General features: G+C 38.4%; 1 protein-coding gene across 1 annotated transcript in view; it reads right to left on the minus strand.

Moving 5' to 3' along the window:
- Window positions 1–6,874: 6,874 nt before the first annotated feature.
- znf292a (zinc finger protein 292a) overlaps window positions 6,875–16,153 on the minus strand; it is a 52,126-nt gene continuing 42,847 nt past the window's right edge. Inside the window, exons 7-8 of the mRNA XM_058748787.1 lie at window positions 13,621–13,759; window positions 6,875–13,531 (exon numbers count right to left, since the gene is read on the minus strand). Coding sequence (XP_058604770.1) covers window positions 7,508–13,531; window positions 13,621–13,759 — 6,163 coding nt within the window. The 3' untranslated portion in view covers window positions 6,875–7,507. The remainder of the gene's footprint in view (window positions 13,532–13,620; window positions 13,760–16,153) is intronic.

Genomic DNA, 16,153 nt, shown 5'->3' on the forward strand with positions numbered 1-16,153 from the left:
AACACTATTAGTCCACTTTAGACATTCTACTAACAGTAAGTAACTTTGCAACTACATGTCAACTAGCAGTCATTAGGGTATTAGTAGACTGTCTGCTTAATATCTTCTAACACTTTATTTTGATGGGTCCACAACATGCAAGATACTGAATATAAGAATCTTTGCAAGTATACAGGTGCTGGTCATATAATAGAATATCATCAAAAAGTTGATTTATTTCACTAATTCCATTCAAAAAGTGAAACTTGTATATTATATTCATTCATTACACACAGACTGATATATTTCAAATGTTTATTTCTTTTAATTTTGATGATTAGAGCTTACAGCTCATGAAAGTCAAAAATCAGTATCTCAAAATATTAGAATATTTACATTTGAGTTTGAATAAACGACCATCCCTACAGTATAAATTCTGGGTATCTCTTGTTCTTTGAATGACTTGGCAATGATCCAGAAGACGAACATTGACACCCTCCACAAAGAGGGTAAGTCACAGAAGGTCATTACTGAAAGGTGTGGCTGTTTACAGAGTGCTGTATCAAAGCATATTAAATGCGAAGTTGACTGGAAGGAAGAATTTGGGTAGGAAAAGGTGCACAAGCATCAGGGATGACCGCAAGCTTGAGAATACAGTCAAGCAAAGCCGATTCAAACACTTGTGAGAGCTTCACAAGGAGAGAACTGAAGCTGGAGTCAGTGCATCAAGAGTCACCACGCTCAGACGTCTTCAGGAAAAGGGCTACCAAGCCACTTCTGAACCAGAGACAACGCCAGAAGCATCTTAACTGGGCTGTGGAGAAAAGAACTGGACTGTTGCTCAGTGGTCCAAAGTCCTCTTTTCAGATGAAAGTAAATTTTACATTTCATTTGGAAATCAAGGTCCCAGAGTCTGAAGGAAGAGTGGAGAGGCACAGAATCCATGTTGCTTGAAGTCCAGTGTGAAGTTTCCACAGTCAGTGATGATTTGGGCTGCCATGTCATCTGCTGGTGTTGGTCCACTGTGTTTTCTGAAGTCCACAGTCAACGCAGCCATCTACCAGGAAATTTTAGAGCACTTCATGCTTCCTTCTGTTGACAAGCTTTATGGAGATGCTGATTTCATTTTCCAGCAGGACTTGGCACCTGCCCACACTGCCAAAGGTACCAAAAGCTGGTTCAATGACCATAGTGTTACTGTGCTTGATTGGCCAGCAAACTCGCTGACCTGAACCCCAGAGAGAATCTATGGGGTATTGTCAAGAGGAAGATGAGAGACACCAGACCCAACAATGCAGAAGAGCTGAAGGCCACTATCAGAGCAACCTGGGCTCTCATAACACCTGAGCAGTGCCACAGACTGATCGACTCCATGCCACGCCGCATTGCTGCAGTAATTCAGGCAAAGGAGCCCCAACTAAGTATTGAGTGCTGTACATGCTCATACTTTTCATTTTCATACTTTTCAGTTGGCCAAGATTTCTAAAAATCCTTTCTTTGTATTGGTCTTAAGTAATATTCTAATATTTTGAGATACTGATTTTTGACTTTCATGAGCTGTAAGCTCTAATCATCAAAATTAAAAGAAATAAACATTTGAAATATATCAGTCTGTGTGTAATGAATGAATATAATATACAAGTTTCACTTTTGAATGGAATTAGTGAAATAAATCAACTTTTTGATGATATTCTAATTATATGACCAGCACCTGTATATCAACTTATTCTACTAACCCTAAACCTACCCTAAAAGTCTACTCTGAGAGTTAGCAGACATATAGTTGCAAATTAATGAGATTTAGTTGACATGTAGCTGCAAAGTTACTTAAAGTTAGTAGAATGTCTAAAGTGGATTATCGAAATAAAGTGTAACCAAAAGGATTAACAATTTTATATATATATATATATATATATATATATATATATATATATATATATATATATATATATATACATACAGTGTTGTGAAAAGTTTTTGCCCCTTCCTGTTTTTTTATTTCTATTTTTTGCATATTTGTCACACCTATTTATTAATTGTTGAATCTTTTAAGAGTGACAAATATAAAAATAAATAAATAAATAAAAAATACAAAAGAGGAAGGGCAAAAACTTTTCAAGGCACTGCTTATGTATGCATGTATATATATATATATATATATATATATATATATATATATATATATATATATATATATATATATATATATATATATGTACATATACAGTGGGGCAAAAAGTATTTAGTCAGCCACCAATTGTGCAAGTTCTCCCACTTAAAAAGATGAGAGAGGCCTGTAATTTTCATCATAGGTATACCTCAACTATGAGAGACAAAATGAGAAAAAAAAAATCCAGAAAATCACATTGTAGGATTTTTAAAGAATTAATTTGCAAATTATGGTGGAAAATAACTATTTGGTCAATAACAAAATTTCATCTCAATACTTTGTTATATACCCTTTGTTGGCAATGACAGAGGTCAAACGTTTTCTGTAAGTCTTCACAAGGTTTTCACAAGTTCTATTTTGGTTTCATCTGACCATATGATCATCCAAATGCTCTCTAGCAAACTTCAGACGGGCCGGACATGTACTGGCTTAAGCAGGGGGACACGTCTGGCACTGCAGGATTTGAGGCCCTGGCGGCGCAGTGTGTTACTGATGGTAGCCTTTGTTACTTTGGTCCCAGCTCTCTGCAGGTCATTCACTAGGTCCCCCCGTGTGGTTCTGGGATTTTTGCTCACAGTTCTTGTGATCATTTTGACCCCACGGGGTGAGATCTTGCGTGGAGCCCCAGATCGACGGAGATTGTCAGTGGTCTTGTATGTCTTCCATTTTCTTGCTCCCACAGTTGATTTCTTCACACCAAGCTGCTTACCTATTGCAGATTCAGTCTTCCCAGCCTGGTGCAGGTCTACAATTTTGTTTCTGGTGTCCTTTGACAGCTCTTTGGTCTTGGCCATGGTGGAGTTTGGAGTTGGACTGTTTGAGGTTGTGGACAGGTGTCTTTTATACTGATAACGAGTTCAAACAGATGCCATTAATACAGGTAACGAGTGGAGGACAGAGGAGCCTCTTAAAGAAGAAGTTACAGGTCTGTGAGAGCCAGAAATCTTGCTTGTTTGTAGGTGACCAAATGCTTATTTTACCGAGGAATTTACCAATTAATTCTTTAAAATCCTACAATGTGATTTTCTGGATTTTTTCCTCATTTTGTCTCTCATAGTTGAGGTATACCTATGATGAAAATTACAGGCCTCTCTCATCTTTTTAAGTGGGAGAACTTGCACAATTGGTGGCTGACTAAATACTTTTTTGCCCCACTGTATATACAGTGAGGAAAATAAGTATTTGAACACCCTGCTATTTTGCAAGTTCTCCCACTTAGAAATCATGGAGGGTCTGAAATTGTCATCGTAGGTGCATGTCCACTGTGAGAGACATAATCTAAAAAAAATCCAGAAATCACAATGTATGATTTTTAACTATTTATTTGTATGATACAGCTGCAAATAAGTATTTGAACACCTGTCTATCAGCTAGAATTCTGACCCTCAAAGACCTGTTAGTCTGCCTTTAAAATGTCCACCTCCACTCCATTTATTATCCTAAATTAGATGCACCTGTTTGAGGTCGTTAGCTGCATAAAGACACCTGTCCACCCCATACAATCAGTAAGAATCCAACTACTAACATGGCTAAGACCAAAGAGCTGTCCAAAGACACTAGAGACAAAATTGTACACCTCCACAAGGCTGGAAAGGGCTACGGGAAATTGCCAAGCAGCTTGGTGAAAAAGGTCCACTGTTGGAGCAATCATTAGAAAATGGAAGAAGCTAAACATGACTGTCAATCTCCTCGGACTGGGGCTCCATGCAAGATCTCACCTCGTGGGGTCTCAATGATCCTAAGAAAGGTGAGAAATCAGCCCAGAACTACACGGGAGGAGCTGGTCAATGACCTGAAAAGAGCTGGGACCACCGCTTCCAAGGTTACTGTTGGTAATACACTAAGACGTCATGGTTTGAAATCATGCATGACACGGAAGGTTCCCCTGCTTAAACCAGCACATGTCCAGGCCCGACTTAAGTTTGCCAATGACCATTTGGATGATCCAGAGGAGTCATGGGAGAAAGTCATGTGGTCAGATGAGACCAAAATATAACTTTTGGTCATAATTCCACTAAACGTGTTTGGAGGAAGAAGAATGATGAGTACCATCCCAAGAACACCATCCCTACTGTGAAGCATGGGGGTGGTAGCATCATGCTTTGGGGGTGTTTTTCTGCACATGGGACAGGGCGACTGCACTGCATTAAGGAGAGGATGTATATAGGCCATGTATTGCGAGATTTTGGGGAACAACCTCCTTCCATCAGTTAGAGCATTGAAGATGTGTCGAGGCTGGGTCTTCCAACATGACAATGACCCGAAGCACACAGCCAGGATAACCAAGGAGTGGCTCTGTAAGAAGCATATCAAGGTTCTGGCGTGGCCTAGCCAGTCTCCAGACCTAAACCCAATAGAGAATCTTTGGAGGAGCTCAAACTCCGTGTTTCTCAGCGACAGGCCAGAAACCTGACTGATCTAGAGAAGATCTGTGTGGAGGAGTGGGCCAAAATCCCTCCTGCAGTGTGTGCAAACCTGGTGAAAAACTACAGGAAACGTTTGACCTCTGTAATTGCAAACAAAGGCTACTGTACCAAATATTAACATTGATTTTCTCAGGTGTTCAAATACTTATTTGCAGCTGTATCATACAAATAAATAGTTAAAAAATCATACATTGTGATTTCTGGATTTTTTTATAGATTATGTCTCTCACAGTGGACATGCACCTCGATGACAATTTCAGAGCCCTCCATGATTTCTAAGTGGGAGAACTTGCAAAATAGCAGGGTGTTCAAATACTTATTTTCCTCACTGTATATATATATATATATATATATGATAACACTGTATCCTGCTTTTTTTTTTTTTGGAAAAAATAAAACAACCTATAATTTTGTACGTTTCTCCCTGTTCTAACCTCTACAATTCTAGACGACTGAAACTGTGCATTGTTAGCAATTTTCCTGTTATTGCCTCCTAAACATGAATTACTTTGTTGAAGGCTATTCTTAATTTTTAAGTCACCTTGGATAAATGTGTCTGCTAAATAAATAATGTATATAAATGTAAATGTATGGATGTAAGTGGACACAAATTAGCAATACTGGACAAGTCTTTTTTGTTATTCATTGTTTAGGTTAATATTCCAATTAAGAATATATAGCAGTATATGTCTTCATATAGGTTCTATTAACCATACCCATGAAGTGACAGTAATACCTTGCACCTTTCATTGTGCCTACTTAAAGTGAGCAATCTTGAAGTGAGGACAGTTGAGGGACTCATACACAACTACTACAAAAGATGCATTTACTGATGCACAGTGCTTTTAGAGCTGAGGGTGTTGACATTTCCTTATTTGTGATCCTGGACCACAAAACCAGTCTTAAGTTGCACGGGTAATAGACTATTTGTAGCAACAGCTAACAATGCATTGTATGGGGAAAAATCATAAATTTTTCTTTTATGCCAAAAATCATTAGGATTTTAAGTAAAGATCATGTTCCATGAAGAGATTTTGTAAATTTCCTAACCGTAAATATATCAAAACTTCATTTTTGATAAGTAATATGCATTGCTAAGAACTTCATTTGGACAACTTTAAAGGTGATTTTCTCAATATTTTGATTTTTTTGCACGCTCAAGATTCCAGATTTTCAAATAGTTGCATCTAGGCCATTTGTCCTATCCTAACATACATAAATGGAAAGCTTATTTCGCTTTCAGATGTATAAATCTCAATTTCAAAAAATGACCCTTATGACTGGTTTTGTGGTTCAGGGTCACATTTTGTTTAAAAGAGCTATATGCAAGAATTTCACGTATTAACTCCTTTTTTTATTCCCAATGCATGAACAGCTGGAAACAAAACCTAAAACACAAGCCATTCCCTGACTTCCTAGGCTGTCTATGAATGCCTGAAGGCAGTTTTTATGTGAATAACTTGGGACATCTGGGAAAATCAAAAGGATGTGACGGTTATGAGTACTTCCAAGAGTCTCCCTCCCATTCAGTGACACATGAAACAAGTGCTCTTAACAGCGTGGATGGCATTTGGATGTTTGTTAACAGTACACTGCTGCAAAGGTATTTCCAACTTCTTTTAACTTCTAAGTGAAGAGTGAAAAGAGATCAGATTTTCGGCGTGAGTATTGGGCCTTGAATCACATTTAGTCTTACGTGTTACATGTGCATGAGCAATAAGTTGCTGGCTGCAGTTCACTTAATGGACAGTGGTGTTGCTACTCTCAGCTCTTAAATGCATCACGTTGCCTTTTTGAGCATCAGTAAATGTTTGTTGCACCTTTGGTAATAGTTGTTTATGAGTCCTCTAATTTTCCTCAATGTAAAATAAGGGAACTCATACAGTACATACAGTATCTTTTGGAAAAGGCTGAAATATGCAAAAGATGCTGGAAAACCAAATGTGCAGGACCTGGAGGATTTTATTTTTTCGGTTTGGAAAGCATTGGGTTATTTTATGCTGATGTAACAATGTTCACTTCAAAGCATATGAATACAAAACATTTTGTTCTGAGGCTGTCTTCCAGATCCTCAACCCACCACTTTACCAACAAATGCTGAGAAGGGGTGTACTCAAGCTAGACTAGAGTAATCTTGATGTGCCATAGCAGTGTTTGTGATATCAGAGCAGCTGCATTCACATTTCTTCATGGATTCTGCCTCTAAGTTTGATTTGTGTCTTGTTTGTTGCTTCAAGTCCATCCTTAGAGCGCATATATTTTTATTGTAAAATTATGCACAAAAAACTGCACTTGTAAATTCTTTTAATATCTTTATTTTCCCCCCTCCTTAGTCTGTACTTTGTCCTTCATTTCTGTGCTATATTGAATGTTCACACTGAAACATTTCACCTCATTCTTGAACTCTGGTGAAAAGAACCTCACAATTGCAAACACCACAATCCGACACCAAGTAGTCATGTGGATGCCACAATTTACACTGAGCATTCAGTTTGCTTAAATTGAATGTTAGGTGGAAGACAAGTACATTGACACGCTAACGTTAAGTTAAAAATAAATACTTTCAAAAACAACAACAACGGCAAAAAAGAAAAAAAGAATACAATCCCACAGGGATATATCGTAACTTTTTCATCCTACATAAAATTGTACATTTTTAAAAATGTTTTCATCTAATTTTTATCAGAGAATTTCAGAAATACAAAATGGTATTTTAACACAACCATTATAATGGTACATCAAAATGTTAAATATTGTACAAAAGTTTTTCTTTTCTTCTTCTTTTAAAGCACTAATCAAAATCCATTAACAAACAAGGTGTTGGAACTACTATAAATGCAAGAGTGTAACTGGATGTACCTGTCAGCAGCATGTGACACAGTATGTGGTCCTGAGAACAAGGCCTTGATTAACATATATAACCATCTAACCATCAACTGTGCAGCCCCTTTGTCAGGATAACCATAGGCTGCATATCTTGAAGTTGCCTTAGCAGAAGTTCAGAAGAAGTGGATAGGTTTTCATACATAACAATTTTAACATTGTCCACAGTCTCAATCTTCAGTGGATTTCTGAAATTAACGATGCATTGGACTTGATCTCTCTCTGGGATGATTGGTTGAAGTGTTCGCTGTCGTTTTGATGGATTGGATAGAGAGTCTTCACTGAACTTCAGGACGGATGTCTCAAACTCTGAAGGCTTATAAAGTTTTAGTGCAACTTCATTATCTACATGGTTCCCTTGAGAGTTTGACGAGTTCAGTATGGATCCTGAGACTTTCAGCAAACATTTAACATGGTCAGCAGAGCAGTTCCGAAGACTTTGTTTTCTCTCGACACTGATTTTGTTTCTACATTCTGACTTCCGTGGACGACCCCTTTTCCGTTTGATTACTGGCATGGTTGTGGAAGCGAAACCTTCATTAACTACAACCTCCGTTGCAAGCTCTGGGCCTACATCTTGAGAACTGACCTTTGAATGCTCTGTTTGATCTCCATCAAAGACTGTTTCCGCAACCTCAACATTTTTTGAGGTATCATCCGCTCTGGGCATCTCATTGCTTTTCTTGCAAAATATGAACTGGCTTCTCCGATCCTCAATGTACCGTTCTGTGAGACCGTGAGTGGTGTAATGTTTTATTATACTGTGCTCAGCACTCATTACTGAATCACAACTCTCAATCATGCACGGGTACTGTAAAGGAAGTCTTTCATTGCACAAGGCAGATGCTTCATCAGTGGATTTAAGAGCAGGTTTTTCTACCATCATCCAATGGTTCTGGGCCTTGTCCTCTTTCTTCTTTGAATTCTTCTTCTTCATTTTAAAGTTGTTATTTGCAATATTCTCTTTTCCATTGTTAGAACCTGCACTTAACTTTTTTGCCTGAACATCGTTCCCAAACCCATTTTCTTGTTTCTCTTTCATAGTTTCAAAAGTAGCATCATGTTTCTTCATAAGGTGTCGAAGAAGGTTTGACTTGGTTGTATATACCCTGTCGCAACCTTCAAACTGACATCTGAATGTGAGGTCCACGCTCTCGAAGTCCCCATCTGCTGAAACCTTTATTGCTTTGTGATCATTTTTGATATGATCAATGTACTTCAAATGACACGTGAAGTGAGCAGAACATTTGGACTGGTCACACTGAAACGTGCCTACCTCAACACCGGATAACAATGCACTTGCCTTTTCCAATGTGCATCTGTGGAGTAAAAGATAGTGTTTCAACAAACTGGTAACTTTCGACACTACTTTTGAGCATTGTTTGACTTGGCATTTGTATTCCTGCACTTGAACAACTCCATTAGTTTCTTTAGCACTGTTTTTGTCATCACATTCTGATTGATGCATAGCCCTATAATGGAGAATAAGATTTTGTTGGATTGAAAAGGCAGCCACACATCCTTCATGCACACACCGGTATGGACGGTACATAATTTGTGCATCACTTGAATCACCAAAATCGATATTGCCTACTGGCATTTTAGCTTTCTCTTTGAGATCAACCATCACATTTGAATTTGTCTCAATTTCTCTGTTAGATTGTGGAGTTGCACATTCTGTTCTTTTGTCTGGAGCATCAAGTGTGTCAAAGAGATACGGACTTCCACCACTCAGCTCTTGCACTGCAAATATACCTGGCTCATTTAATTCAATAACACGATTCTCTTCAGTCAGGGAGGGGCTTTCTAGTTTTATATTTGTAGCTGAAAACCCATCAAGATTTACTACATTTTTCTGTGACGCTTCCACAGTCCTGGAGGTGTCAGTGCTGGCAACTGCAAGGGAGTTTTTAGTGGGGCATTTATTTTTTCTTTTGGCAGTGATGCTGGCTTTTCCTTTAACATTGGAATCAACAGATTTAACTGTCAAATTTGTACTGATTTGGGATTGAGACTGTTCTGACAGGGAGTCTTTTCCCTGGTCGATGGCGAGACTGGTATGCGCATTTTCTGACACATTCTTTGTTGGTTTTCTGATCTTTCTATAACCAAGACCGATTTTCAAGCCAGACATTTCCTCTTTTGAAAAATGGTGGACATTTTTGTAGTGAATTTTAAGGCCTGTGGTTCTGGTAAATGTCTTAGAACATAGATGACAGTTGTAAGGTGCTAATTTGTCAGGGTTTTTCTTCATTTCATTTATCCTTTCCTCACTGTAATCATGTACACGGCTAAGGTGTTTAAATAAAGCTTCTTTTGTCATTGCTCCATAAACACAGCCTTCTTTACATCTAAAGGGCTTTAAAATACATTTCTGCTCATTTTGTACAGGATCTTTAATTGTGTCACACTGATCATTTCTGGTGACAGCTTCAGCGCTTAGATCATGCAGGTTAGTGCTCACAGATACACATTTGTCTTGACCAAGTATATCAACTAAATCAAGACGCTGAAGTGCCCTTTCAATTTCTATGATTTTGCCATCTTCACCAGTATTTGCAGGGGTGAATTCAACTTCAGTTTTGATTTCTGTGCCTGTGTTTGTTACAGGTGGATGGAAGAAACTGTAATTTGTAGTCATTTCAGAGGGGTCTTGAGAGGACATATTAGTGTTCTGGAGGCTGTCTGTGCTATGCATGCTTGTTAAAGTGTTCCCATTAAAGATATTTGATTCTGATGGTGCATAGATGCAGGATTTGTGATTGTGCTCACGTATGTCATTCGCAGGGAGAGGCATTTGCACCGTTGAAATGTCAGGATCATTCAGAAAATCAAGAAACGATACTGGTAAATCAGCAGTAAGATCAATTTCATCTACAGGTTTGCACTGAGAACGTTTTGATAAATGACCTCCTAGTGACTTTGTGCTTGAAAACTCTCTATAGCACCTGCAGCAAATGACTTTCCCATCCTGTATTATGGCAGGCCATTTTGTTCTCTTAGATGATTTTATTTTTTTGGATTTCCCAGTTTCTCCAAAACCTGAAATGTTCTGGTCATCTGAAGCAATTCCTTCAGTTCCTTCCTGTGACAGTTCATGATTACAAAAATCTTCTGGACTTTTCTCATCAGTCAGAGGGGCAGCACCAAAGAAATCTTCTCCCGATTCCTTAAATTGAGAGTTTAAAAGATTCGACATACATTTGATATCTGATGAGAATAATGCATCGGTACTATCAGTGGTGATTTCTTTGTTTGAATTTGCCAATGGCTGCGCTGAAATAGGACTTTCCTCGGAAGGCAAAGTTGAAAAATATAGGCTGACATTGTGTCCAGACAAAGATCCTGTTTGCAGCAAACCAGTGCTGATGGAAATATCATTGAGATGGTTTTGTCCAATTTGACTGAATCCAGGATTAACACTTGACTCAACCTGTGACAAGTCACAAGTCTGATCGCTGTTAAGTGCATGCAGTACTCTAAGAGAGCTTGACACGTATTTTGAGGCTTCGTTCATCACACTGGAGGGTGTGTGGGCATTCACAGAAAGGGGGATGATGTCATCGTAAGATGAGGGAGATTCGTAATTTAATACTGTGTCAGAATGGTATGACGGGTTTGTGTGCTGGTTGTCAGATAAAATCGTAGAGCGGTAAGGATCATGTACAGAAAATCCTGAATCCAAATTTTCCATTGAGGGTGTTTCCCATGTCTGAGTTATCGGTAACTGCATGAGACCTGTCTGGTTTGGTGATGTTGCACTTTGAGTGTTTTCAAGCTGAGAGCAAAACTTGGCACTTGCAGACTGCATACTATCGGGATTGGAAAAAGCAGAAGAAGGACTTTGAATCACTGAGTCCAGAAATGCAGTGTGTTCAGTTTGTTTGGAACGGCCTGTCCATTTTGGTATCTGAGAACTAGCAGTTGTGCGCTCAGAAGATTTTTTTGCAGCAATTTCTGCAATCCGTTTGTACTTCTTTGACAGCTTCCACTCCTCAAAGGCCTCCGAATGAACATTTTTGACATGTCTCGATAAACTTTTTGAGGTGCTGTATTTCCGTGTGCAGGTTTCAAATGGACACACATGAGTCAGACCTTCTTCTCTGTTAGCTTTTGTCACAGAGGGAGATGACTTCAATGTTGAAGGCTCAAGCTGACTCTGTGGGAAAGAAAACAATTTCTTGTCTTTCAAGAGTGTTTGAGTTTCACTGTCAGCATCCTTTAGAGCATTTACATATATTGGATCATTGCACTTGATGGGAACAGGCTGCAGTTTTACATAGCACGATTCAAGAAACAATTGCTTTGTTCTCCCAAGACAATGAGATGTCTTAGATCCATCAGTCTGAGTAGCTTTAGTTTGGGAATCATTTTTGCTTACTGTAAACTGAGCTGTTCCTGATAAAAGGTGCTTAGGTTGTTCTGTGGAATCATGAGTGTCTACTATGTTTTCAACTGTGCATTTCATTTCTACTGGGGTAGACTCTTGAGAGACCTCTTTAATTTGGCTTGGAGGCAACTCTAAGGCAGGACAAGTCGAAGCTGGTAATTCCAGTTGAGAAGGTAAGCTCACATCAACAGAAGATCGCTCCTGCTTTATGTGTCCTTTCTGATGCAAATTTAGCTCAGACAGGGTGTGGAACACCTCGTCACAGTTATGACTTTTGCAGGAGAACGACATGTAGTGCTGCGCTTCATGATCATATAGCAAGTATGTCTCGTTGAATATTCTCTCACAGTTTGGATATGCACACTGTGCCTTAAATTCAGCATGTTCTTTTCTGTGTATCAGAAGCTCAGCATGAGAGGAAAAGCTGCAGTTACATCCAAGCTGAATGCAAAAATATGGCTTCTCACCACAATGCATCTGTAAGTGATCATTAAGATGGGTCACATTAACAAACTGGCGGTGACAATATTGGCACAAAGCCTTTTGGCTCTGTGTTTCAAGGAAATGTGTTGCTTCCTGCTCATTTTTATGGGCCTTAACATGTGCAACCAAATTCCTGAAGTACTTAAAAACTTTCTGACAGCTTGTAACAGGGCAGGAACAAAGTTTAGTGTTGTTAACATCACGAATAGGGTTGCCCTGTTTTGGGGATGATGACTTAATTTTACTTTTCACATTTGTGATGGGACTACTGTTTGAAGCATGCAAATTATTGCAAATTGTCCCTTGGCTAACTTTTGCAGCAGTTTTGCTGTAGTGCTCTTCTCTGCTGTAGTGCTCTTCTGCTCTGCTCGAAGTACTGCTAGCTGGTGTTAACTTGGTGTCAGAACTGGGACGTTTCTTGCTCACACCCATAGCAGCAAGGCGCTCCTTACATGACTGTTTCACATGTGATGCCACATGAGGCTCTAGAATTGCTCTAGTTTCAAAAGTCTCAGCACATATTGGACAACGGAAAATCCCATCTTGGACATGCTTCAATGCATGCTTCACAATCCTGTGTCCAAGGAACTCTTTATCACACAAAACACAATACTGCATATAAGCTTGCCAATTGCGGAATCGAGCAGAAACAAATCCTCTCTCTTTCATCTTCTTCATTTCCTTTTTCTTCTTTCTTTCTTCTTCAACCTCACTGAGTTCATAAGTAGGACTATGGGTAAAATGCAGATGTCTAAAATATTTCTCATCAAGGTCATGGACTTCATTGTCTTCACTGTCAGTAAATTTGTCAGTAGATAATATAGCTGCTGCCTCCTGATCCATCAAAGCAAGGCATTGACGTTTTAGGGTTTTCCAGTCCCAGAACTCTGGATCGAAAGGCCACTTAGTCTTTAAGGCCAACAACAGGTCACAGCGTAGTGAATTTAGAATCGGTGGATCATCTTGCTCAAGCTTCTGGTCGGGCTCATTAAAGAGAGTCTCAACAGCATAATAAGAATCCAAAGATGGCTTTATCAGGAACTCAGTGAGTTGACAAGCCTGTTTTACTTCCAAGTCTAAAGGCAGCAAACAAGAAATTGTTTTACAGATGGAGATATTGCAGCCCTCGTTATCATTGACTCCCATTTTTAGTGCTTGAATGCACATTTCGATGCACACGGAAAGTCCACCTTTCTCAACCTGAGGAAACAAAAATGTCACTGTCACCTGAATGCCATTGCTTTGATTTCCAAATCACAATTGACATAAAAACAAAAAACTTTTCTAACCTCAGCCTGAATGACTTTGATGAGGAGCAGAATATGGTACACACTCCCAGAGAGGCGTGCTAACAGTCTGCATTGCTCCAAAAAGGCCTGTTTTGATTCGAGCCGTATAAGAAGTTTACTCCAAAACAGTGTCAGCTCCCTGTAAGATGTACAATATAAAAAGATAATCATAATTTGTTCAATTATTTTCATGCAAGCTCAAGAGATCTCCTGTTAAAATCAATCAAAATGTCAACACTGCACAATAAATCTCTTATTCACAGCGTGTCTGTCTTGATAATTAAAATGGGAACATTGGTGAGAGTGCAGTCAGTGAGTTCGCACAGTCATCTCGACACTAAAAGAGCCAGCGCTAAACAAAACAAAGATCTTCAGTGGTTTTCTTTCAAGCCAGTGGACACATCATAAAACTTCTTTAGTATCAGGTGATGTTTCTTCACTCATTACACAGTGTGTGCATAATTAAGCAATTCAATATTCTGATCATACATTTTTCCCAAGCACATTTTACCAATGTACCGTTTTCAGTCAAAGACGTACAAAGGCTAATGCACAAATGCACAATTCAAGTACATTAAAATTATTAAACTCAATCCAATGTATACAGAGTTGTGCAGAGAGTAAAAATAACGTGTGTGTATAAATACCTATAAGATACACACTCGCTATGTATATATCTGCACATACTGTATGAAGACATTGGTAGAACATGGGACTACTGATGTAAATTTCTTCTATTTTATATATAAATTAAGCAAATAATTGCAACATAAAGATAAAAAAGTGGAGATATGGTTAGAAAGCATGAAGTTCGCGGTGTCAGAATGCCAGTCTGTCAGTCAAATCTGAACCAAGCACCCATAGCAACGCGCAGAGGTGGAAAGTAACTAATTACAAATACTTTCGTTACAGTACTTGAGTACATTTTTTAATTTTTTCTACTTTCTTGAGTGTAATTAAATTGTGGTACTTTTACTTTTACTTGAGTAGAATAAAACTAAAGTATTCAACTTCGCTACATTTATTTTTTACCAAAAGTACAAAGTACAAAAAAAAAAAAGAATCAGAGCGAGCCGGCGTTTGACGGGCACTTTTCAAGCTTCTGGGGTGGAGCCCTGCGCTGACTGGGGGGGCGGGGCGTTCAAAGCGCACTTTGCTTTGACTGTCAGTCACCAGACACCGGTGTTGTCGTTTTAGTGAATGTGATTGTGAGCTATGCTCTGATTTTAAATTGTAATTTTGTCAGCTCCTGAAATGGGTCATACCGTCGATATTACCAGAGCACACAGCAGTATAAATAAACAGAAAACTCAGTTGATAGAAGGACGCAGATATTGCATGGATGGAGCAAGAACAATGTAAGTGTCTAAAATACATGCACACAGTTCAGTTGAATGGTAAAAATCGCCCTCTTTAACGGTGCAGTTAAACTAAATGTACGAAGCTAAAATATCCTCAACATTAACAACAACATTGATATAAGAGCGCATGCTTTTTTACGTGCATCTGGCTGATAGATCAACCATGATTTATCTGTCAATCAGATGCATTTAAAATCACTTTTTCTGTGTGCATGCTTTGGATGTGTGAGCACATGGGCGAAGAAACAAGATAGTCTATTTATGACCAGACGATTTATTAATATCCAAAACGAGACGATGTAATGTGAACATTTCGGAGCGCTAAACACTCTCATGCGCATGTTTGATTCATACTCGAAGCCGGAGGGCGCTCTTGCACAGAAAGTCCAAAACGGCCTGGAAGTAGTAATAACTTATGAAGTGCAGGAAATCCCTAATATGGACATTGCTGTAGCTAAAAAAGGTAATTTCAGGTAATTTCGAGGTAATAAATGTAGTATATAAGTAATGCAGTGCTAATTGACATAACATTTAATACAGTATAAACTATTCTGCCTTATTATGTGTTTGTATAAACCAATCCTAAAATTGTCATTAGGAAAATACAGAAAACAATATTATAGAATACAAATTATTGCTTATCATCCAGCAGTGTATTTGATTTCTTATCCAATTAAAATACATAAGAAAAAATAAAGCCTGTCAATTAGACAAAAGTAAATTTTTTACACATTTCTGTCCCCCGCATTTCTGAAATGATGGCTAGGCCCTTATGTGTGCAGTACAGAAAACAGTGCACAAGTCTTCCTGTGCTTGAATGGTTTAAAGTCATATTTAAATGCACACAAAGGAATCGATAAGAGGAATCGATATTTTAATTTTATAACAAATAGACGATTCCTGACCTATTCCAGAATTCCCAAGCCTACCCTAGTAAAAAAGTAATATAATTAAAATACATTTATTTCATACTAAGTATAGTTCAAATCCATTAACATATTTACTGACATACAACTCGAGACTTGCTGATATAAAAAAAAAAAAAAAATTAACTTTACTTGGCATATTACTTGTGCACAATGCACTTTTCTTAAAGGGGTCATCGGATGCCCATTTTTGCCCAAGTTGATATGACTCTTTAGGGTCTTAATGAAAAGTCTATAACATACTTT

The sequence above is a fragment of the Onychostoma macrolepis genome, chromosome 17 (genome assembly GCF_012432095.1).
Source record: "Onychostoma macrolepis isolate SWU-2019 chromosome 17, ASM1243209v1, whole genome shotgun sequence".
Classification (NCBI taxonomy): domain Eukaryota; kingdom Metazoa; phylum Chordata; class Actinopteri; order Cypriniformes; family Cyprinidae; genus Onychostoma; species Onychostoma macrolepis.